The 22817-nt window shown below is 39.6% G+C and overlaps 1 protein-coding gene across 3 annotated transcripts in view; it reads left to right on the top strand.

Moving 5' to 3' along the window:
* adck1 (aarF domain containing kinase 1) overlaps positions 1–22817 on the top strand; it is a 164655-nt gene that overhangs the window by 94639 nt on the left and 47199 nt on the right. For all 3 annotated transcript variants that reach the window (XM_053509394.1, XM_053509392.1, XM_053509393.1), the window contains 3 exons: positions 144–293; positions 2162–2359; positions 21819–22012. In XM_053509394.1, coding sequence (XP_053365369.1) covers positions 144–293; positions 2162–2359; positions 21819–22012 — 542 coding nt within the window. The remainder of the gene's footprint in view (positions 1–143; positions 294–2161; positions 2360–21818; positions 22013–22817) is intronic.

Genomic DNA, 22817 nt, shown 5'->3' with positions numbered 1-22817 from the left:
TAGCTTATTGTGGCCTTTCGGTGTTAAATTCTACTGGATGTGCGTACCCTACTGTAGCTCTAAATACGGCCCATTGTGCTTCAAAATAAACACCATAAAATAAATAACCTTTTAACCTCTTTGTCTTTCGTATTTTGTTGCAGGTTTCCAGGCACTTGGGCAAAATCTACAGCGAGATGATCTTCGTGAACGGTTTCGTGCACTGCGACCCCCACCCGGGCAACGTGCTGGTGCGAAAGTGCCCGAAAAGCAATAAGACGGAAATTGTTTTACTCGATCATGGCTTGTATCAGGTGAGACATCGTCTGAGCCTTGGCAGCTCGCAACAAAGCGACTCGGTCCCATATTACAGGCCATTATTCACCGGCTTCCTCTGGGCTCTCAGAGCCACTGGTGCTTCGGCGCCGTAAAAGCATTTCATTAGAGACGACCCGCAGCTCTGCCATGTGTTTTAGGACACCACTCCTACACACACGCACGCATGCGGACACACACACACACATGCGCGCTCGTCCTGGCTCGCTTGCTCACGGCGACCGAGCGCAGAACCCTGTCCATTTCGCGTCCCCATGCAGCATGTGTGTGGGAGCGGTAAATGCATTTGTGAAGATAATTCGGTGATAAATATGCACTACTGATGCTCGCGTATAAAAGGAGAGAGTGTTGGAGAGCTGCGCCACTCGTTCGCCTCATAATGGAACCAATTTGCGAGTAATGACTTCAGAGTTTAGCGCTGCTTGGCCCCCGAATGTTAATTCCTGGCTGGAGTGTTATTTTTGTTCACAGCCAGCTTACTGTATGTTGTAGCCATATTAATTAAAGTGTTGAAGTGGTAAAGTGGTGCTATCCTTGTGCTGCATGTTAATGACATCTCTCTTTCTCTCCCTCTCTCTGTTTTTCTTTCTCTCTCTTTGTTTGTGTTTTTCTCTCCCTCTCTTGTTGTATCTTCCTCTCTCTGTTTTTATTTTGTCTCTAATTGTCTTTCTCTTAGTCTCTCTTTCTCTCTCACTCCCACTCGATTTATCTAGCTATCTCTCTCTCCCTTCCTTGCTCTTTTTCTGTTTGTGTGTCTCTCTTCTTTCCTGGCACCACTTCCACTCCCTCTCTCTCTCTCTCTCTATATATATATATATATATATATATTTTTTTTCCCCAGTCTCACTCTTGCTTTTTCTTTCTCCCTCTTCTTCCATTCTTTCTTTCTATTTGAGTGAGTCTCTCTCTTTTCATGTCATCACGTCTCTCTTTCTCCTCCCTCTCTCTCAGTAAAATGACTCTCATTCTCGACGTTTCCTTCTCTCTCTCTCTTTCTCTCTGTTTTGTGTCTTGTTTTCTCTCTCTATTTTCTGTGGCTCTCTGTATTCTTCTTCACCTCTTTCCCTCTATTATTTTATCACTCTCTCTCTATCTCTCTGTCCTTTTATCTATCTATCTATCTATCTATCTATCTATCTATCTATCTATCTATCTATCTAACTATCTTTCTTTTTCTTTGCCTCTTCCTGTAATCAGTTTCACTGATTGTTTAAGCTGCTGTGTAATTTTTCAGGCCCTGAAATTTTAAAGCTGCTCAGTCCTGCCTGCTTTCCTTGGCTTTAACGGTTCAGCTCATAGGCAGCAGAGGGTGCTAAAATGACAAACTGCTCCTTTAAAGTTTTTTAAAATTGTTTTCCATTCCAAAAACATAATAAATGTAATATGACTCTAGTTTAAGAGATCAGTTTATGAGATTCACTCATCGTCTTCAGGGGGACCTGGAACCTATCCCGTGGCGGGGCACACACATACAAACACCCTCACACTCATTCGCACACTACGAGCCATTTGGGAACACCAATTAGGCTAAACCAAATTACCTGGAGGAAACCCACCAAGCACGGTGATAACATAGCAAACTCCATGCACACAAAGCCGGGAATCAAACCTGTACCCTGGAGGCGCAAGGTGACAGTGTTAACCACTAAGCCTCCGTGCCACCCTATTGCAATTTTAGTCTAGTTTAATAATACTTATTATAATTTTTTATAAACATCAATATTTTAATAAATTATAACTTTTCTACCTCAGATTTTTGTTGTTGTGATAAAAGAAAACAATATGTCCTTATTTAGTGTCTAAATATTTTCTTTTTTCCTGATTTATTATTTTTTCCCCCTCCAAGCTGCTGAAGCCGGACTTCCGTCTGGATTACTGCCGACTGTGGCAGAGTCTCATTAAGGGAGACATGAAGGGCATCGAGCGCTACAGCAGACGTCTGGGCGCCGGAGACCTGTACCCTCTGTTTGCCTGCGTCCTCACGGCTCGCTCCTGGACCTCGGTCAGCACCGGAATCGGTCAGACCCCCGTCACGAGTGCTGAGGTATCACGCGTCATATACGCACCCACACATCCGCTTGCTAATGCTCTTACTTTTAATGCATCAGTTAATCGTTTCCCGAATTTGACACTCACTACTTGGTATCGCTCCTTGTCTACCTACATAAGTAGCAGCACAAAGTTACAGTAACAAAGTTAATTTAATTAGTTACTGTAATTAAGTAAGTATTTAACGTAAATGTACTTTACTCAAGTTCTTTTTACTCTTAATCCACTACGTCCTACAGAAAACATCTGTACTTTTATTCCACTACATCCTACGGGAAACGTCTGCACTTTTACTCAACTACATCCTACTTGAAATGTCTGTACTTTTACTCAACTACATTCTTTAGGAAACATCAGTACCTTTAAGACCACGACAGTGTTCGAAATCAGAAAGGAAGCTGGTTTCAGACAAAAACAGAAAGAGAGAAAGTGTGTGTGTGTGTGTGTGTGTGAAAGAGAGACAAAAAGAGAGAGAGAGATTTTTAAGGTAAATACTTTTGTACTTTTACTTCAGTACACATGTACATGCAGGAATTCAGCTTTTACTCAATATATGACATTGGGTACCTCTGTTTTTACTCAAGTACCTGATTTACTGAAATCTAAAGCTACGTATGACACTGTTAGGTTATTTGCCCTTGGATGGTTCTTGTGTGTTGCAGTTTGAAATGACTTATTTGTTTATACTTTGATTTAATTTAGCTGGCATTAAAGGGTTCCTAGCAGACATCTGCCCTTACAGAAGTGAAGCCGAATCCGAGACGCTCCTCCACCCTGGCCCCGGTCAGTCTGAAAGCAGCTGTAGTGTGTATGGGTTTATCAGATTGAACTGATCTCCACCTGTTGGAGTTGGAACGGCTCTGCTTTCCCGCTGCTCCGATCGCTCGTGCGCGTGATGGTTAGTGAACGAGTCTCGGGCAGAGGACCGCGCCAGGGCCGGAGCTTGGCCTCTGTGGGGGGACGATGGGCCATCTGTGGACTGTCAGGGACATTTATTTATACATGCGTTACGTAAGAGCACTCAGCTCTGTGTACTCTACTTTAGTAAACAGAGAAATATTAACAGAGTCATATCAGAGCTGTTCAGGTATCCTCCTGGCCGGTTTAAGGTGATTCAGTCAAGTCGGAGAAGCCCCAGAGCTCTTTCCTGCAGGTGCCTTTTTATCAGCAGATTCATTACCCAGAAGGCTTAGCAGAGATAATTATGGCCTGGTCCATGGCTCCTGGTGGAGGATGTGCTTTTTAGCAAGCCGTGCTACCTTCCTTCCAGCGTCGCTTCTCTCTCTCTCTCCGCCAAAGCGCAGCGTCTTCTCACTAACACACTTGGCCCCCCTTCCTCGCTTCCACTCCATCAAATTACCAGGATGTTTTGAAGTAGTCTGGTCTCAGATAATTACAGGCAATTATAAAGGCTGTTTCCAAATGTACAGCTGTGACATGCGCAAGAAAAAAGAAAAGAAAAAAAAAAGCCTGTCTCATTTGCATAAGAAAGCAGAGATAAGAACATATTCTATCTACACGTGCAGGAAAATGGTGTGATAAAAACAACAGACAAAGAAAAGAACCCACTGTGTGCTCTGTGTGTGTGTGTGTGTGTGTGTATGGGAGGCACTTGCATTCTTTCACACAATATAATATAGAAGACAAAAGAAAAAAAAAGTTATAGACAAAAGCTTATTTCATGTAAGTAGTCGTAGCTGATGTACTATCTATCTATCTATCTATCTATCTATCTATCTATCTATCTCTCTGCATAATTATTTATCTCTCTGTCTGTTTGGTTCTTTGTCAATTCCTTCATCCATCCATCTACTTACAGTATATCTAGCGATCTGTCTATATCTCTGCATAATTATTAAACTGTCTGTCTTTTTGTCAGTCTGTTTGTGTGTTTGTCTGGTCACTCCATCCATCCATCCATCCATCCATCCATCCATCCATCCATTCTTCCATCCATGTACAGTGGTGTGAAAAACTATTTGCCCCCTTCCTGATTTCTTATTCTTTTGCATGTTTGTCACACAAAATGTTTCTGATCATCAAACACATTTAACTATTAGTTAAAGATAACACAAGTAAACACAAAACACAGTTTTAAATGATGGTTTTTATTATTTAGGAAGAAAAAAATCCAAACCTACATGGCCCTGTGTGAAAAAGTGATTGCCCCCTTGTTAAAAAATAACTTAACTGTGGTTTATCACACCTGAGTTCAATTTCTGTAGTCACCCCCAGGCCTGATTACTGCCACACCTGTTTCAATCAAGAAATCACTTAAATAGGAGCTACCTGACACAGAGAAGTAGACCAAAAACACCTCAAAAGCTAGACATCATGCCAAAATCCAAAGAAATTCAGGAACAAATGAGAACAAAAGTAATTGAGATCTATCAGTCTGGTAAAGGTTATAAAGCCATTTCTAAAGCTTTGGGACTCCAGCGAACCACAGTGAGAGCCATTATCCACAAATGGCAAAAACATGGAACAGTGGTGAACCTTCCCAGGAGTGGCCGGCTGACCAAAATTGCCCCAAGAGCGCAGAGACAACTCATCCGAGAGGCCACAAAAGACCCCAGGACAACATCTAAAGAACTGCAGGCCTCACTTGCCTCAATTAAGGTCAGTGTTCACGACTCCACCATAAGAAAGAGACTGGGCAAAAACGGCCTGCATGGCAGATTTCCAAGGCGCAAACCACTTTAAAGCAAAAAGAACATTAAGGCTCGTCTCAATTTTGCTAAAAAACATCTCAATCAATGATTGCCAAGACTTTTGGGAAAATACCTTGTGGACCGACGAGACAAAAGTTGAACTTTTTGGAAGGTGCGTGTCCCGTTACATCTGGCGTAAAAGTAACACAGCATTTCAGAAAAAGAACATCATACCAACAGTAAAATATGGTGGTGGTAGTGTGATGGTCTGGGGTTGTTTTGCTGCTTCAGGACCTGGAAGGCTTGCTGTGATAGATGGAACCATGAATTCTACTGTCTACCAAAAAATCCTGAAGAAGAATGTCTGGCCATCTGTTCGTCAACTCAAGCTGAAGCGATCTTGGGTGCTGCAGCAGGACAATGACCCAAAACACACCAGCAAATCCACCTCTGAATGGCTGAAGAAAAACAAAATGAAGACTTTGGAGTGGCCTAGTCAAAGTCCTGACCTGAATCCTATTGAGATGTTGTGGCATGACCTTAAAAAGGCGGTTCATGCTAAAAAACCCTTAAATAAAGCTGAATTACAACAATTCTGCAAAGATAAGTGGGCCAAAATTCCTCCAGAGCGCTGTAAAAGACTCGTTGCAAGTTATCGCAAACGCTTGATTGCAGTTATTGCTGCTAAGGGTGGCCCAACCAGTTATTAGGTTCAGGGGGCAATTACTTTTTCACACAGGGCCATATAGGTTTGGATTTTTTTTCTCCCTAAATAATAAAAACCATCATTTAAAAACTGCATTTTGTGTTTACTTGTGTTATCTTTGACTAATAGTTAAATGTGTTTGATGATCAGAAACATTTTGTGTGACAAACATGCAAAAGAATTTTTCACACCACTGTATGTATCTCTGTCTATATCTCTGCATAATTATTACTGTTTATCTGTCTGTTTATCTGTCCTAGTGTCTGTCTGTTTACTCCATCCAGCCATCCATGTCTGTCTGTCTGCCTGTCTATTTGTTTAAGTTTTATCTAATAATTAAAATTATGATGGTGTACCTGATTATTGTAATTTGTCACAAACCCAGTGTTATCTTCTCTCCTCCACTCATACTGTACATAATCATACTGTATGTATCACACACACTCATACATATGAATTGAATGAAGAACGGCTCCATCAGCGTTAAACCCCCAAGTGGAAACGCTAAAGTGTGGCCGATCATGTCGCAACCTTCAGGCTATTAGCAGCAGTAAGTTCAGTGTGGGATCTTCTCGCCTCCTGAAGCCAAGTGTGAATTAACAGCAGGTGCGTTTCTCACAGTGCTGTATAGCCAGCGTTGCCAGATGCACAACTTTCCCACAGACTTTCCAAATTTCTGCACAGGCTATTGTTTCCTTTCCCACAAATTAAAGCAGTTTTATCTTACAAACAGCTGGAGGTCTTTTCCTTTTGCATGCTGGTGTTCTCAGCTGTAATGTTTGAAAAAAAGAAACTTGCTTGAGTAAATTCTTATAGCCATATTTTATATAGATATACTGTAGATGCATGTTTTATTCCCACTTGTCGATTGAACTAGTTTTGTCTTTCAGATAATCATCACTCACTCACTCACTCACTCATCGTCTATACCGCTCAATTCTGTATTCAGGATCACGGGGGGCCTGGAGCCTATCCCAGGAGACTTGGGGCACGAGACGGGGTACACCCTGGACAGGAAGCCAGTCCATTGCAGGGCACACACACCCATTCACACACTAATGAAATTCCCCAAATTAGGGAACGCCGATTAACTTAACCCACATATCTGTGGACTCTTTAAAGAGGTTTTTCTAACCATAGCTCCGGATGTACTAAATATTATTAACAGCAGTTTGATAAATGGTATTGTCCCAGGTGGTTTTAAGCATGCCGTGGTACAGCCATTGATTAAGAAGTCTGGTCTTGACATTTTTTGTCCTCTCAAATTTTAGGCCAATCTCAAAACTTCCTTTTATTTCAAAGATTTTAGAAAAAGTTTTGTTTACTCAGCTGAATGTGTTCTTAGATGAACATAAAATTTTTAAAGTGTTCCAGTCAGGTTTTAAAACCAAACATAGTCCGGAAACTGCACTATTAAAAGTTTTTAACGACATTCTTTTAGCCACACTTTTATCTGACAGGGAGAAGTTTTAGTGTCCGTGTGGAGTCTGCTGAGTCCTCTGCTGCTCCCCTCATTTGTGGAGTGTCCAAAGGCTCTATTTTGTCCCCACCCCTCTTTTCCCTATACCTCCTTCCTCTCTGGGCCATTCTTCGGCAATACGTTGTTTCTTTCCATTTTTATGCGGACGATTCACAAATTTACATGCCCTTAAAACAAAAGCAAACTCATTCTGTTCACCAACTTTTAGACTGTGTTGAGGAAATTAAATCCTGGCTGTCAGCAAATTTGTTACGCTTTAATGATACAAAGACAGAGGTCATACTGTTTGTGCCTAGTGGTGCCTCTGTTGCTGATGTAGATTTGGGTGCTCTGACACAATATCAAAAGTCCATTGTAACAAATCTTGGTGTAAAATTGGACTAAAATTTGAAACTTGATGCTCAGATCAGTGCAGTTGTTAAAACAAGTTTTTTTCAACTAAGACAACTGGCCAAAGCCAAATCATTCCTTTCTTGGCATCATTTTGAGATTTTAATTCATGCTTTTATTACGAATCGTTTAGATTATTGCAATGCACTTTATTATAGGCTCAGCCAGGCGTTACTTGCACGATTGCAGCTTGTACAGAATGCTGCTGCACGGCTTTTAACTGGTACTAAAAAACGAGAGCACAGTACTCCGATTTTAAAGTCATTGCACTGGCTCCCGATTCGTTTTTGTATTGATTTTAAAATTCTCTTATTTGTTTTTAAATCCCTACATGGTCTTGCCCCTCAGTATATGTCAGACATGCTCCAGCCCTACTGCCCTGCTCGCTCTCTTAGGTCAGCTGCTTAGTCTTGTTTGGTTGTCTCCAAAACACTGAGAAAACTCAGGGTGGACCGTTCCTTTTCTGTCACGGGTCCTAAACTATGAAATGATCTGCTGTTGCATCTTAGACAGATTTAATCTTTTATGGTTTTTAAGTCATCACTTAAAACACATCTTTTTACTCTTGCTTTCAACTCAGTTTGATTTGCTGACCGATATTCCTGTGTTTTATTAAAACTGATACTAATTTTTTTTTTTGTGATGTAACCTATTCTTGTTAAGCTGTGCCGTCAAAGTTATTTTTCATTTTGCCATCATAATTTATTATTAAAAAAAAAAAAAAGTTTTAACAATTTTTAAAATGTGTTAAAAACAAGCTATGAAGAAAGGAATTGCAAAGTAAAAAAAAAAAAAAATTTTAATTGTTTCCCCCCTTTTTCTGTTTTCTTGCTTTTTTAAAGCTTTCTAAGATTTAATTTTTTTAAAGAAAGTTCTTAAAACTCTTTTTTTTTTTTTTTTTTTTTTTACTGTATGTGTTGCAGTCATGTCGGCACGGTGGATTAATTAGCACTGACTGTCACCTTACATCTCCAGGGTCAGGGTGTGATTTCTGTGCCTGTGGGCATGGAGTTGGCAATAGTCCTCACAATTACAGTAAAGACTGCTGATTAAGCTAATTGGCGTTCCCAAATTGCCAGTAGTGTGTAAATGTGTAAGTTACCTGCAATGGATACCCCTCCTCATGCCCTAAGTCTCCTGGGATAGGCTCCAGGCCCCTGAGACCCTGTATGCAATATAGACAGTTGCAGTTATATTGTCTTTCGAAGCATGAGAATGGTAGCATGTAATAAAAATATAAACAACAATACAAAACACCATGTCCACAACAGGACAGGACCCCACGCCATGTTCACACCCTCTCACGCTTATTCCCTATACCGCTTATTCTGTACAGGGTTGCAAAAACCTGGAACCTATCCCAGGGGACTCGGGGCACGAGGTAGGATACACCCTGGAGGGGGTGCCAGTCCATCGCAGGGCACACAAGCACACATAAAAAATGTCTACTGTCAGTAACTGTCATGAATTATTATAAGTGGTGCTAAACATATAATTACTGAATAACAGGCTTGGACGTTCCAAATCAGCATGACTCTCATGTAGTACACTCATGGAATGATACATATTAGGCTCTATTACAGTTGTGAAATCTCCCGTGTAGTTGTGAAAATCAATAGAGCACAAAAATTGCTATATTTTCTACTACAATCGTATAATAGACAAGGTGCTGCTGTAATAACTAAAGGCTTGGCCTCTCCAAATCAGCACTACTCTGTAGTACACTCATGGAAATTACCAACCAAAAGTCTTGTGCTGTGCAAAAAATGAATAGCCAAAGATTTTGAGGCTTGCTTGCAAAACCTCTGTCTTCCTCTTACCACCATTCCTGATTCATAAAAAAATATGAAGAAAACACTGTAGTAATAATATTAACAACAACAACACTATACATTAATGATGTTTACATTTGCTTTATTTGATCCAGGTGTCATCATTTGTGATCTCACATTTAACTTGTTATTTCTGGATGTAATTTCCTCTTTAGTCCTGCTGTTTTTGATTTCATTTTTTCACTACCTCAGCATTTTTAAAATCCCTTCTTATTAAAAAAAAAAAAAAAAAAACAGTGCTAGATTTGTGTCCAGGGTACAACAATGAACGTTTCCTGCTGCCGGAATTCCCTGTTAGCATTGGTGGTACAATAGCAGAGGGTTTGACTGATCAGATGAATGATGACACATTAATGCGAGAAGCGTAAGGAATTAATTAAAGTGCCTCGGAAAAGCCTTTATTATTAACGGGAGATTAATTAATGTGATCATATGAAGAAAACATTTTAAGGCAAACGCCACAATGGATAATCATTATTCATTAGATAAATCAGTGCGGCACGGGCTGATGGACTTCCTGAACTCACGTCTGCCGGAAACATTGTTTTCCAGGAGTCTTTTTTCAAACATTAATCACTCACGTATCACAGCTGCATTTAGTCACGTGCTCACCGCGCTCACTTCTGTTTCTGGAGTTCAGATAAATCTGACTTCGCTTCTGGAGACTTTCTGAACTTTTTTTAATTTTGGTAAAATGTCTTTAAATTTTTTATCACTTGTAGTTAGCCTCTTGTTAATGTATACGATCTGAAACTCTTGTCTAGCATTAGTCCTAGCGCCATTGGCAGACCAGCAAAGCGAACCTGTACAAGTTACCGTACATACACTTACCAGATACACTGAAGATCTCTGCTGTTTCTGTCCAAGCTTAAATTTTCTTTAAAATGCCTTTATACTTATTTATTAAAAAGTTGTAGATGACAGGACAAAATGATACATTTTTCTTCCATTTTTGTGAAAGCTATAGTTGTTAATAGTAAAATCAAGAAAGTCTGAACCATGCCCGTGATAAGTTTCAAGCAAAAGATCATTCACTGCAAAAATTACAGCTTTACAGTGAAAAATTTTTGAATCTAGCCGAACCTATTCATAATTCATTAAAAAAATGATTACAGCACACCAAATATAAGATTATTAAGCTTATTTATAGTCAAATGTTCCTAAAATTGCAGGCGAAAAATGTCTTGTTCTGTTGGCAGATAATTCAGCTTTTTTTTTTAAATAAATTACTAACAATTTGCTAAATTATCTGTAATATATTGCAATTTTAATCAAATTTTACTGTATATAATAATCTTATACTTGGTGTGTTGTAGCCATGGGTAAAAATTATGTCTTATGCTCCCTAAACCACTTTTTCACAATTCAAGCCTAAAGAATCCTGGCAACATCATCTGAAATTTTAAAGAATCCTGGCAACATTATCTGAAATGTTTTATTGCCATCAGGGAAAAAAAGGATCCATTGATGCAGAATATACATTCAGTTTATTCAGGTCGTCAGCTGACCTTATTTATTGCCACATAACTGTTGGTTGGGTTTTTATACAACAGATCTAACCAATAACTGTCAGTTAGGTCTGTTGGTTAGGGTAAGGTCCTGAACCTAAACCTAACCAACAGAAACATCTTCAGATCGTAACACAGTCTCCAGAGGCTTGTACAGTAGGTGTTAAGAATTATGGGTGCATCACTTCAGTCCCTCTTCTTTACCCTGATGTCAATCTGAACTTATCAGATCACATAACCTTTTTTTCAGTGCTCCACAGTCCATTCTTTGTACTCCAGCTGTTTTTTCCCCATTAGTCTCACTGATAAGTAGTTTTTCTACGGCTACACAGCTGTTTAGTCCCAGTTCCTTGAGTTATCGTTGCATTCTGTGTGTGTAAATGCTTTTACTTTCACTATTAAACATGGCCATAGTCTCTCTTGCTTTCCTAATGATTTAATTTTACTAAGCCTTTAAGTGATCTTCCATCACACTCATTCAGGATGTTATCTTTTCCTGTACAGCAAAAACAACACGTTTTTGTAAAGACTGCGGATTACGCAGCTGTCCTGAAAACAGGTTTTATTCCTTAAGTACAATTTTTAGACTTGTCAAATTTTACAGTGGTTTGAGATTTTACAGTGAAATGCTGATGAGGATTAATTCCTCCACTGCAGCAATGAGCGTATTACAGTATAATGATTAACAATAATAAATTCTTTTTTAAAAGGTGTAATTAGCAAATGAAATTATATCAAATGTGCAAGCCTGATATTCACTTTTAACTTCCTTAAATCATGCAGCTCGGCTTTATTTCTCCCTCGTCGCCTCCCACTGCATTCTCGCCAGCAGATAAATGCATTGTAATACAGTACAGCGAGCTAAAAGCAGCCGCACAAACTACCTCTCACCCACAAGGCCGAGCGGCGCCTGTAATTGAAAAGATGATGCTGAAAGCGCACGCGGGGCCGGGAGATGCCCCCGTCAATCAAACTTCAAATCGGCCCCAGCTCTCCTCGGCTGCCGGCTGCTCATTATGGGGATTTGATGTCTACAAAGTGCGTATCGTCTGAGTCAGTGCCGTACTTTCAACGTGGATGTTAAATCTGCGTTAGGATGAAGAGCAGAGAGAAAGAGAGAGAAATGATTCACTCCTTTCTGTTCTCTTGCTCAAACACGAGCGGCCATGCTCCAGTGGAACGACCAAGATGTCTAGAGCAGATTCAGAGAGGAGGAGACTTTTCTCAAACACACACACTCGTGTGTGTGTGTGTGTGTGTGTGTGTGTGTGTGTGTGTGTGTAAAGCTTTCAGTTTATAAGACTTTCAAATAGATTAATTTCTGATACCTTTTACTGAGGCTGAGAGGGACAGAGAGAGAGAAGTAGAGATAGAGGGACATTTAAGGAGAGATTTTTTTTTTACTTCCTGATATTGAATTTAACTATAAATGGGTTAAAAACAGTCTCTGATAAAGTGTATAAGACACAGTATAAGAAAGTACTTTAGGTCATACAGTTTCATATGTATACTGCTTCATCACACCGATCTGAAGTTGATTAATTTCCTGGATCAGCATGCCACAGAGTGGTTGATTCCTCACACAAGAGCTTAAACTCCTTCCATAGCTTCCCAGGACTTTTATTCAGCAGAAAAACTCATTTCAATCAGATCAACTCTGTGTGATGAATCATAAACAGAACAGTCACAAAATTTCAGTTTATCTACTAAATTTACAGAGGTGACACATTTATCCAGCATGAGCCTCCCGAACAATAACTGAATATCACTGTGCTTGCATCGCAGTGAGATCTCACACACTGACGTTTCTTCTTCTTCTTCTTCTTCTCATCCCCGAGCAGTGTTTTAGCGCCAGCTTTCCTTAACTAACCTGAACAGGAGTGCAGGTGGCACGAGGCGGGACCACTCCAACCTTTTTTAAATAAACACGTGGTTTACGGTGCTATTAGCATCGTAAAGAAAAGTGAAGCTCTGGTCAATACGGAGCTGCCCTCTCGTTAGGGCCGACTCTGCTTTCCTGTCTTCTGATGAAAGGCTCGTCTCTTTCCATCATTCGGTCGGGGCTGCCTTGGCAATTATCCTTCCGCTCCTCTAGCCTTGGTTCTGTAAAATGCGGCCTCATTAGCCCTCGGAACGACTCCCGGCTGTGCACGCTGAGTGCTCGGGATTACGGCGTCGCACTCACGCTCTGCCTTTTACATTCATCCCTCCGTCTGTTTGTTTGTCCTTCCATGCTGTAGCTACAGTAGACACGTAATCAAATAAAAACGTTTGCATTATTCATAGTTTTTTTTTTTTGTTGTTGCATTTTTCACTTTTGTTGAAAGTGCTTTGCTAAAATTGGGAGGTTTATTACTTTATGCAGGAATCGGATATATTCCTATGTATGTTTTAAAATTTCTGGTGCAAAGAAATACCACTTTCACGCGTTTACAGTGATACAGTTATAGCGGTTGGTCATCCTTAGTAACAGCCTGTTCATGCTGGTTTAATTGATTTCAAAAGATTTTGGTTCATCTATTTTACTTAGTTAGCAAATGTCATGAAGAAACAAAGCGAGCGTGGTTTAAAAAATAAAGGGCAAGTAAACAACTCTTCAGGTTTAGGCTACGCCCACTTCAAGCTTAATTACAAGTACAAATATGGATATTTAAAGTGGTAAACTTATATAAATAGTGGTTTTGTGTTACAAATCTAAGCGACAAGTGTGTGTAAAAGTTTTGGCAACCTCCAGCAACAACAAAAAGACCTAGCAAAAGGATTTTGCCACAAACAATATGACAACAAAACAATGCTAAACACCAGGGTAGTAAGGACTATAGGAAAAAACAAGCATGCTGTGTTTGTCACCATAGAAACATTTTTTTGTTTTATTATTATCTTGTATTATTATATAGAATGAAAATCAGTGTGAACAATTCTATGGGGATGTACAAAAGAGCTCATTTCACAGGAGTGCTTCAATGAAAAAGAAAACTCAATTTACGGTTTCTACCACACTGGGGATTTTCGTATTAAAATGTTTTTGTTTTTTTTTTCTTTCTAGGATTTTCTTGTCTCTAATTTTGTCACCTTTGGACTTTAGACAACAAGCATGCAGTGACTGATGTGTGTAGAAATTTCTGGTCAGATTTTGTTGACAAACTCCTACGTTATGCTCTTCTTCATCGATCAGTCATAATGTCATCACCACCACCAGGTGAAATGAGCATCATTGGTTATCAATTATACACCAGTATACAGTAACAGGATCATGGGCACACAAGGCTGACCCACACCAGCCCATCCAGTCCCATCCCACGGAAAAGCCAAAAAGGGCGCATTTTAACGCATAACACTGGTACTCCGGAGGCCCTGCGGAGCCACGCCCCGGGGAGCCATACTGTATCTGCCCCTGTGGCACAATGGGAACCCAAAACCAAGTTGGTTTAATGTCAATGGTTTTAATGTTATGGTTGATCGGTGAACATATATCTGCTTTCAGTGTTTTATTCCCTCTCTTATGCATCTCTCATGCATTGAGTTTTTCCAAACAAAGGCAAAGAAGAAAAAAAAAAAAAACACTTTGCAATCCGTGCAGCATGTTCCATTTTGTTTACTTACTTACGCAAGTCAGGAACAAAAGTCAAGAACATTATCGGTGCATTGAAATGAATGTGATTTGCATTCATTGTGGCTTTTTTCAAGCTTGAAAAAGCGAACCGCAATCAGTGGTGCTGATGGTGGTGGTGGTTGGGGGGGTTATGGGAAATGAGAGACGGAGCCAGCGAGAGATTCCTAGTAAATCATAACAAAGCACATGAAGTCTGTTCGAAACTCTTCGCTGTCTAATTAATCTTACATTCGGCGAGTGTATCAGGATCAGTGTATTCAGAAGTCTTTCAACAACGAAGCACTGAAATGACCCAAGTTAGACCTTAGTTTTTCCCTCGACAGCCATAGCTGTGAACTTATTTTACAAGCAGCACCCCTTAAGCAAGTGGTTTAGAATTTTAGACAATACTGGACAAGTATCTACAGCATAATGTTATGGTTTGGATGCATTTTTTTTTTTAAAGACAAAAAATGAAGATCTTTTCGCAGTGCATGTGCACAAGGAAGACAAATGCACTTTATGGTAAAATTTTTATTGTAGCCCAAAATAAGAATTCTTTAAGGCTTTTGAGACGTTGGCATTGTTTATTCTAAAGCCTTAGACTAAAACACAGTGTTTGTATTTTAACCTCAGTGAGAAAACTGGCTTCTGCAGAGGTCCTCGTCTGTACACGTTTCTCACGTTATCTGGAATTGGCTTTGTTCTGAAATGGAAAAAAAGTAACAGCTTGGCTTTGAAGGAAACGAGTGGAAAGTGGAATCAGAGACCTGCAGGGCTTGTGAAAGGACAAACGTGAATATCCTATAAACACTTTGTCTCCCATCTCTAATTCCTGAAGCCTCACGCGATGTAGAAAAGTCACAGCATGCTAATTAACCGTGTACATTGGAGCAGGAATCTGTTTTTATATTCAGTTATCTGTACTCTGACTGTAGAATTTATTAAGACTAAAAATACATAATTTTTAGACATAATCTCCTTGCTTTTGAATACGCTTTGTCCGTCTGTCAACAAGCTTTCGTAATGTTTACGAAAAATGTTTTACGCTGAGCTGCGAGTCACGAATGCACCGCTGTCTTCACTTCTTCATCAGAAGTGAATCTTTGTCCTCGTAGTCTTTTTCTCGGCCGTCTGCTGTAACACGTTTACATAGTGAATGCAATTATACAATTATTTCAGTAGGTATGCTAACACTTTTCTACATTTAGAACTTTAAATGACATTTAAATATCCATTACTACTTTATCAGTAAGGTCATGTGGGCGAACACACTTTTTTTTTTTTTTTTACTAAAACTAGCATAGATCATTGTAGCAGTTGGTCGCATCTGAAAAGCCTGCGTGTTAATAGTGAATAGTCCAGGCTGGCAGAACAAATAGTTTTTCTCCTGCTTAATTGCTTTTGTATTATTCTCAGGGGAGAGCTTATTTTGGACCTCTTGTAACGCTGTCCTCCTCGCCGATCCTCGCCTCATAATGGCCGCCCTGGAGGTGTGTTCACAGGGGGAGACAACCCAAATCAGAAAAAAAATAAACCGTCCAAAGCGTCTGGGTTAAGAGAGAGAGAGAGCGAGGGAGTCTGAAGGTCTGAAAGTCTGAGCCTCTTTCTGAAGTGCTCTTGAGGAACGACTGCTCACCACTTCTGAGTCTTCAGGGCTTTACGGCTCGAGTACTCGTCTAACACCGAGAAGTTAAGCTCCTGCTCTGACCGTCTGCAGCCTTTTTCTGAAAGAAAAAAAAGAAAACCTGTATGCTGGTATGGCTTACTGTCAAAAGGCCACTCTCAAAATAGGGCTGCATCCTCAGGGGATGATGCAAGCTCGCAGTAAGCAGTTCAATCAAAGTGCTCGAACCTCCTGTTGCAAAATAAATAAATAAATAGATAGAACTTGAGCGGGCTGAAACAGCTGACGCGACAAACTGCTCAGACGCACCAGAGAGACACGGTGATACTGTGAGTGCTGGGATGGCAACAGGGAGAACCTTATTGTGTGTTATGATCTAACCACACCTTTTAGCTCATTACACGGTGTAGGAGTGTGAAAACATCACATTATTTGCTACAGCTTTCAGGAAGTATTATTTTCAGTGTTTGGCATTTGATAGAATTCCAGTCTAATATTTATTTGTTGAAAAGACAACCTGAACCTGCTATTGGTCACGACAGCCAAAATGTCACGGCATGTTGGTATTTAAGATTTTAAATAATGACACAGCGTTGCTGTATGTGTGTTAGATTGTTTTGGGGTTCCTTTAAAATCCCTGAAAACTCACCCTGTTAGTGTTTTTTCCTTCCAGTCCAGTATTTATATAAGGTTTAAAATGTTTGTCTCTTTAATGAGGTTAATCTAATTAGCTTATTAAGGTGTGTAAATCTTTTTCCACTAGGGTGGTTAGCTTGTACCATGACAGAGCAGGAGTTTATTTTAATTAAGAGGCCAAAAAAAAAAACTTTGTATAAAACATTTAAATAATCAAAAAGTTAGGCAGTAATTTAGTATTTAATAAAGACTTTTTAATGGTTTTTAATGCCGTTAAATGGCATTTAAACATTACTGCCAGTGAATTAAATCCAGTCGCAAATTGCAACACCCCAAACATCTAATCGAAGAAAATCTTTTACAAATGGATCTTAAATATATTCATACTGGAGGCTAAAAGTTGTACTGGTTGTGCATCACAGGGACTTTAAATTTTTCCCAGCTGGAAAGGGAGAGATATAAATATGGCCAGATCTGTATTTCAAAGAAAATAATTTCTGACTGAAGAGCACCAGTCCGAGCGGTTAAGGCAGCAGTGCAGGGAAGAAAGGCGTTTCTGACCGGGGGAGCCCAGGCACACGTGTGGCACGTGCGGGGTTGGTGCTGGAGTTGGGATCAGTACAGTAATAACTGGTGCAGTGTATCAAATTAGGACCTGTGTCATGTGACCTCGTTTAATTTGAACTATGAATGGCTTCATGTTATTGGCATACAACTTAGTGATTTAGCTTAGACCCTTATTCTCCTGCTTCCTCTTTCCCATCGTTCTTCAGGATAGGAATTAGATTTACAGATTTGGAGAGAAAATAAACAGAAAATGGTGTCTGTTTTTTTTTAACCGGGTTACACAGTAGGCGTATTAGAGCTGGTTGTTATTAATGCACTGAAGTAAGGAAGGAACAGTGAGAAGGGCAGGGAAGGGTAAGAAAGGTGAAACAGCCGGCAAACGAAACAACTCAGCTCTATTATATGGTGATGTTTCTAAATCATTTCTACAAAAACATGTGATTGAAGCATCGAGAAAAGCAGAACCTACATTTTTCCACCGAAACATAATAATAATAATAATAACAATAATAATAATTATACCACCATTCAACAGCTTTCTTCTTTCCTTCCATCCATCCAACCACAGTTACAGTACTGCTGTGTTATTGCCCTGTGTTGCTTCTGTGTGTTGCTGCCCTGTGTTCATTCAGTGTGTTGTTGCCCTGTATTGTTGCCCCGTGTTGCTGCCCTGTGTTATTGTTGCCTTGTCTTATTCTTCTGTGTTACTGCCCTGTGTTACTGCCCTGTGTTGCTTCGCTGTGTTTCTTCCATGTGTTGCTGCCCTGTTCTTGCAGCCCTGTGTTACTGCTGTGTTATTGTTGCCCTGTGTTACTGCCCCGTGTTACTGCCCTGTCTTACTGCCCTGTCTTACTGAACCTGTGTTGCTGATGTTAATTTTTATTTTTTGAGTTTAACCATCAGTAACAACAGTCATGTTACTGCCCTGTGTTACTGATGGTTAAACTTTGCGTAAGTCAACTACAGCCCAATGCACAATTACCCTATATACAATACATACCAAGAACTTCATTGCATCAGCAGAAACATGATAAATGTCTGTATTTATCACTTATTTTAATCCTAAGAACAGATGCTGGTGAGCATTGTCCCCCAGAGCCATGTTTGGCATAAAGCCTCTCCTACAAACCTGGCCTCATTGTCTGAACAGCATCCTGTGCTCCTGGACGCTCCAGGGACTCTTCATCTGTCTCTGCGGGTTCCAACATTGTGTCTCAGTTCTGGCGAGTGCAGGGATCAGGCCTCTGCCAGTCAGGTTCATTGCATCCACTTAGAAATTGGAACCAGTCCCACCAGAAAGACCATTAACGTTACCTGAGCTCTGACCACCATATGTGCAAATACCACTGAAAAGAATTAAAACTTACATAGTTATTAATCTTCATCAGTAAACATTGCAAATATATGACATATTAATAAGAATTGTAGTCTACATCTGATACTCTTTACCTGCTGTTCGAAAGGCTTTTTAGATCCACCGTACTAGAATTTTAGCCATATATCATTTTTAACATTAATGAGAAGTTTACTGTTTCCAAATAGGTCCTTTAAGGGGTCATTAAATAGTAATTAAGGGTTCTCAGTTTTCTGAAAGGTCCCTAATGTTTTTGGATTAAACATGCATCCTTTTATGATTTCTGAACAGGAGATCGCTGGCCTCTGAGAATTCTATTCTGATAAAATATGAATATTCCAAATATTATCAGTATTATCATACAGTATTAACTTATTGCATAAATACTGAATACCTGGTCTTTCATGGTAGGATTTAAGATGTGGAAATGGTGGACACTTATTGTACAGCGATCCACACAGAGCAGTTTGCTCTTTTTGCTCATCACCTCACATTTAGAAGGCTTTTATGGATCCATAAATATTATGCATAGTATATAATATTATATTACATTCATGAACAAACGGGGACGCATTTGAAGAAAAGATTAAATATGTCCTGTCAAAAATAACATGAAAATAACTTAATAATAAGTGCACTCTATTCACTCTGCTTACACCCTCTTACTGTAAGTACACAAAATAAAGTGAATGACAAATCATTCGACCAAAAACATTCAATAACATCAGGGGATTGTTTGCATTAAAATAAACCAATCCCCACCTTTCTACGACCTGCTGAGGCATCTGAGTATCTTGCAATGACTCCACGGAAATGCATATCTTTCTTATACTTTTTATATTATAAACAATTAAATCTGGACATGTGTTAGTGGCAGAATCCAGCAAAAAATTGCTTCTTTTGTGTAATTAAAAGTTCTAAGTCTTCTAAAAGGTTCCTAATGTTTTGGAGTTAACCATGAATCCATTCATAGTTTCTGAAAAAGAACAACTGATTTTTTTTAGTATCTGTCTACTGTATCTATCTATCCATCCATCCTGGTTTAAACTTTCCATTTTTATGTTCTTACAATGCAACTTCACCAAGCGTCTAAGTCGTTAATGATTTTTATTCACCATCTTCTGCAATGTTTTCCATTTCACACTATGCTTCCAGGTTTTAATAATGTTTTCTTTGCTTGATAAAGGGCAAAAATTCAATCCTTTTAAAAAGTTTTTTTTTTCATTGAGCAGTGTACTGTATAATGTCACTATTATACATCCGGCATGCTTATTTTTAGTATATTTGGAGGCGAACCTCTCATTAACATTAAAAGTAATATTTCCTGTTTTTTCTCTCTTGCACTTTCTTTTTTAATCTAGCGAGCTATCCATCATTATCAGAAGAAAGGCAATGGCAAACCAATAAAACAACATGACACATAAAAGCAGTCAATATGTGATTCAAAACCACCAAATTTGAATTAATCGTGCTCATTCGTCCTCATCGTATCGACACGCTATTAAAGCGCCCCGCCCGATTTTACAAGTGTGATTGATTGCAGTCTCTTGGCTTTTCAACCTGATCATTGATGCATTAATAGAAAGGAAATTCATTATTGATGGCGTGAGTACAAGCACAATGCGAATAACAAGAAGCAGCTATACAGTACAGATGTTTTTTTTTTTCTATTATAAGCATTTTTTTAAATTGCATACTTTTCAGAGACTCTGAAGTGTACATTTTGTTTACTTTGAAGAAAAAAAAATCAGCGTATGGTCCATTTAATGAACGAGGACAGATATTACAGTAGATACAGAGATGGTGTGAATAGAGAATGATTCAAATAAGTCATGGCTGGATTATGTAACCCACACCCCTTGGAAAAAAGCCCCAATCAACATATCAGAAAACTAGATACCTACATGTTTACAGTACATGCACATACTGTATATACCTTTTTTTCATTGTTTGTCAGGAATGAATATTTTAAAAATAACAAAACACATTGGCCATAACAAAGCATGGCAGTGGTAGCATCATCAGCATTAGTCCTGGCTCTTGGTTTAAACTTATGTTTAAAATTGAACTTAAAATGCAGAAGTTTATGGTGAATTTTATTTAATTTTTATTTCAGAAACTACTATCGCACAGTCAGTTTCTGCTCCTAAATAATATGTAACGAAGCTAAAGTTATAGCACATACCTGTCTCTTCTCATTATTACTGTACATGTTGTAGTTTTAAAGTCCACAAGAAAAGGAAAGCATATTTCCATTACAAACTCTCTCTTATAGGTAGAGGTGCCTGATATTTTATTTCCCCCAGCAGATTTTTTTTCTTTCAGCCAGAACAGCTAATCTTCACTGTCACAGTTTTCAGCCACTTAGCTTCTCAGTTGCCTGCGAAATAAGCTCCTCCGTTTCCTTCCTGCGACTCTTCTTTACTCTTTACTCCGGGTATTTTATGGCAGATGGGCGAGTCGTGTAGCAAGAGTTTCCCACAGCCTGTTTAAAGCAGCTACTTTTAAAAATGCTAAACTCATTGAAAATACTTCAAGGCGTTATCCAGGCAGTGTTTTGATTCGGGATGAAAGTAGGGAAAGTCCGTTTTCAATAGGATGCAAGGCCAAGCTTTCGCTAGTTTTACTACAGTAGTTATACTTTTTAGGACAGCTTGGTTCAGTATAAGCAGACGACTTGTCCAGTAAGTAAGAAATAAAACACTTTGTTGGGTTGTTCGAGATGAATAATATTGTAGCATTTATAAACAGACGTCTAATCAGCAGTCTCTGTCTCTCTCTCTCTCTCTCTCTCTCTCTCTCTCTCTTTCATCACTAAGAAATCTAAAAACACAATCTGTCTTGCTGTGTCTTGAACATACAGCTTTCCCTCTCACTGTTACAAAGCTCTGACACTGGAGACTCCTTCCATACATGTTTAGGCAAAACTTACAAGAGTACGAGAACCATCACCAATCTAAAATTAGAATTTTGTAGTGCTGTTGGTTAAAACTTTTTATTCAAGATATTATCCACACAACGGCAAGGATTAGGTTATATAACCTTTGTGTGTGTGTGTGTGTGTGTGTGTGTGTGTGTGTGTGTGTGTGTGTGTGTGCACGTACGTATCAGGATGTGGAGATCCGCACGAACGCGGCGATGTACCTCCCTCACATCAGCGAGCTGCTGAACCGAGTTCCCCGGCAGATGCTGCTGCTGCTGAAGACCAACGACCTCCTGAGGGGCATCGAGACGGTGCTGCAGACCCGCGCCAGCTCCAGCTCCTTCATCAGCATGAGCCGCTGCTGCACACGAGCACTCGCCAGGTAACACACACGCACAAACACACACACATATCTCCATAACAGTCTGGGAACAGCCCTTTCAAGGGGAAATCTTGGATTTTCCTAAGCAGAAGGGACAATTTTAAACTCTGTGCGGTATTTCAGCCAAATCGACCAGGCTTACGCCAACTTCATGAAGTAGATCTATGCATGTGCAAGGAAAAGAAATGTCACTCAACATTTCTAGGCAGCCTGACTGCCATACACACATTAACGTGACCTTTCAATCCAGAAACCAAGGTGAGACTTGAAAGTAGTCTAAATAAAAAACACTTTCACCTTGTTTTGTGGAAAGCGGGCAAAGTGGATTTTATTTATTTATTTATTTTTAAATCTCAGACACAACAACATCAGACAGGAGTCTCCACTGACATGTAAACATTAAAATGAAATTAATAAATCACATATCACGGTGTATATATCCTCTGACTGGGGGAAAAAACATCACCTCGAGACACCTGTTGTTTTTTTTGCATTTGCATAACATTTCGCACATTTTCTTCCCTCTTTGAGCAGAGCATTTAAGGTAAACCTCCGTTGTAACCTTGAATTCGTCTCGCTCACTTATTTCTCGGCTGTGTTCCGGGGAGGAGATTATCACCGTGACATTTGCCTGTGAAGAAGACGAACGCTTTGCTTTTCAAAAGTGGCCGCTCTCGTGTTTCCTCTCCTGTTTCAAGCGTTCCTAAGAAGACTCGCGAGGCTCTCAGGGGTCACGTCTTCTCTCAGACTTTAATCTCAATCACGCTTGTCCTCTCGCACACACCTCATAAGGCGCCCCGTGGGA

Source organism: Clarias gariepinus, chromosome 13, assembly GCF_024256425.1.
Source record: "Clarias gariepinus isolate MV-2021 ecotype Netherlands chromosome 13, CGAR_prim_01v2, whole genome shotgun sequence".
NCBI classification, from domain to species: Eukaryota; Metazoa; Chordata; class Actinopteri; order Siluriformes; family Clariidae; genus Clarias; species Clarias gariepinus.
The sequence above is the reverse complement of the archived record's forward strand: the minus strand, read 5'-3'. Positions and strand labels throughout refer to the sequence as shown.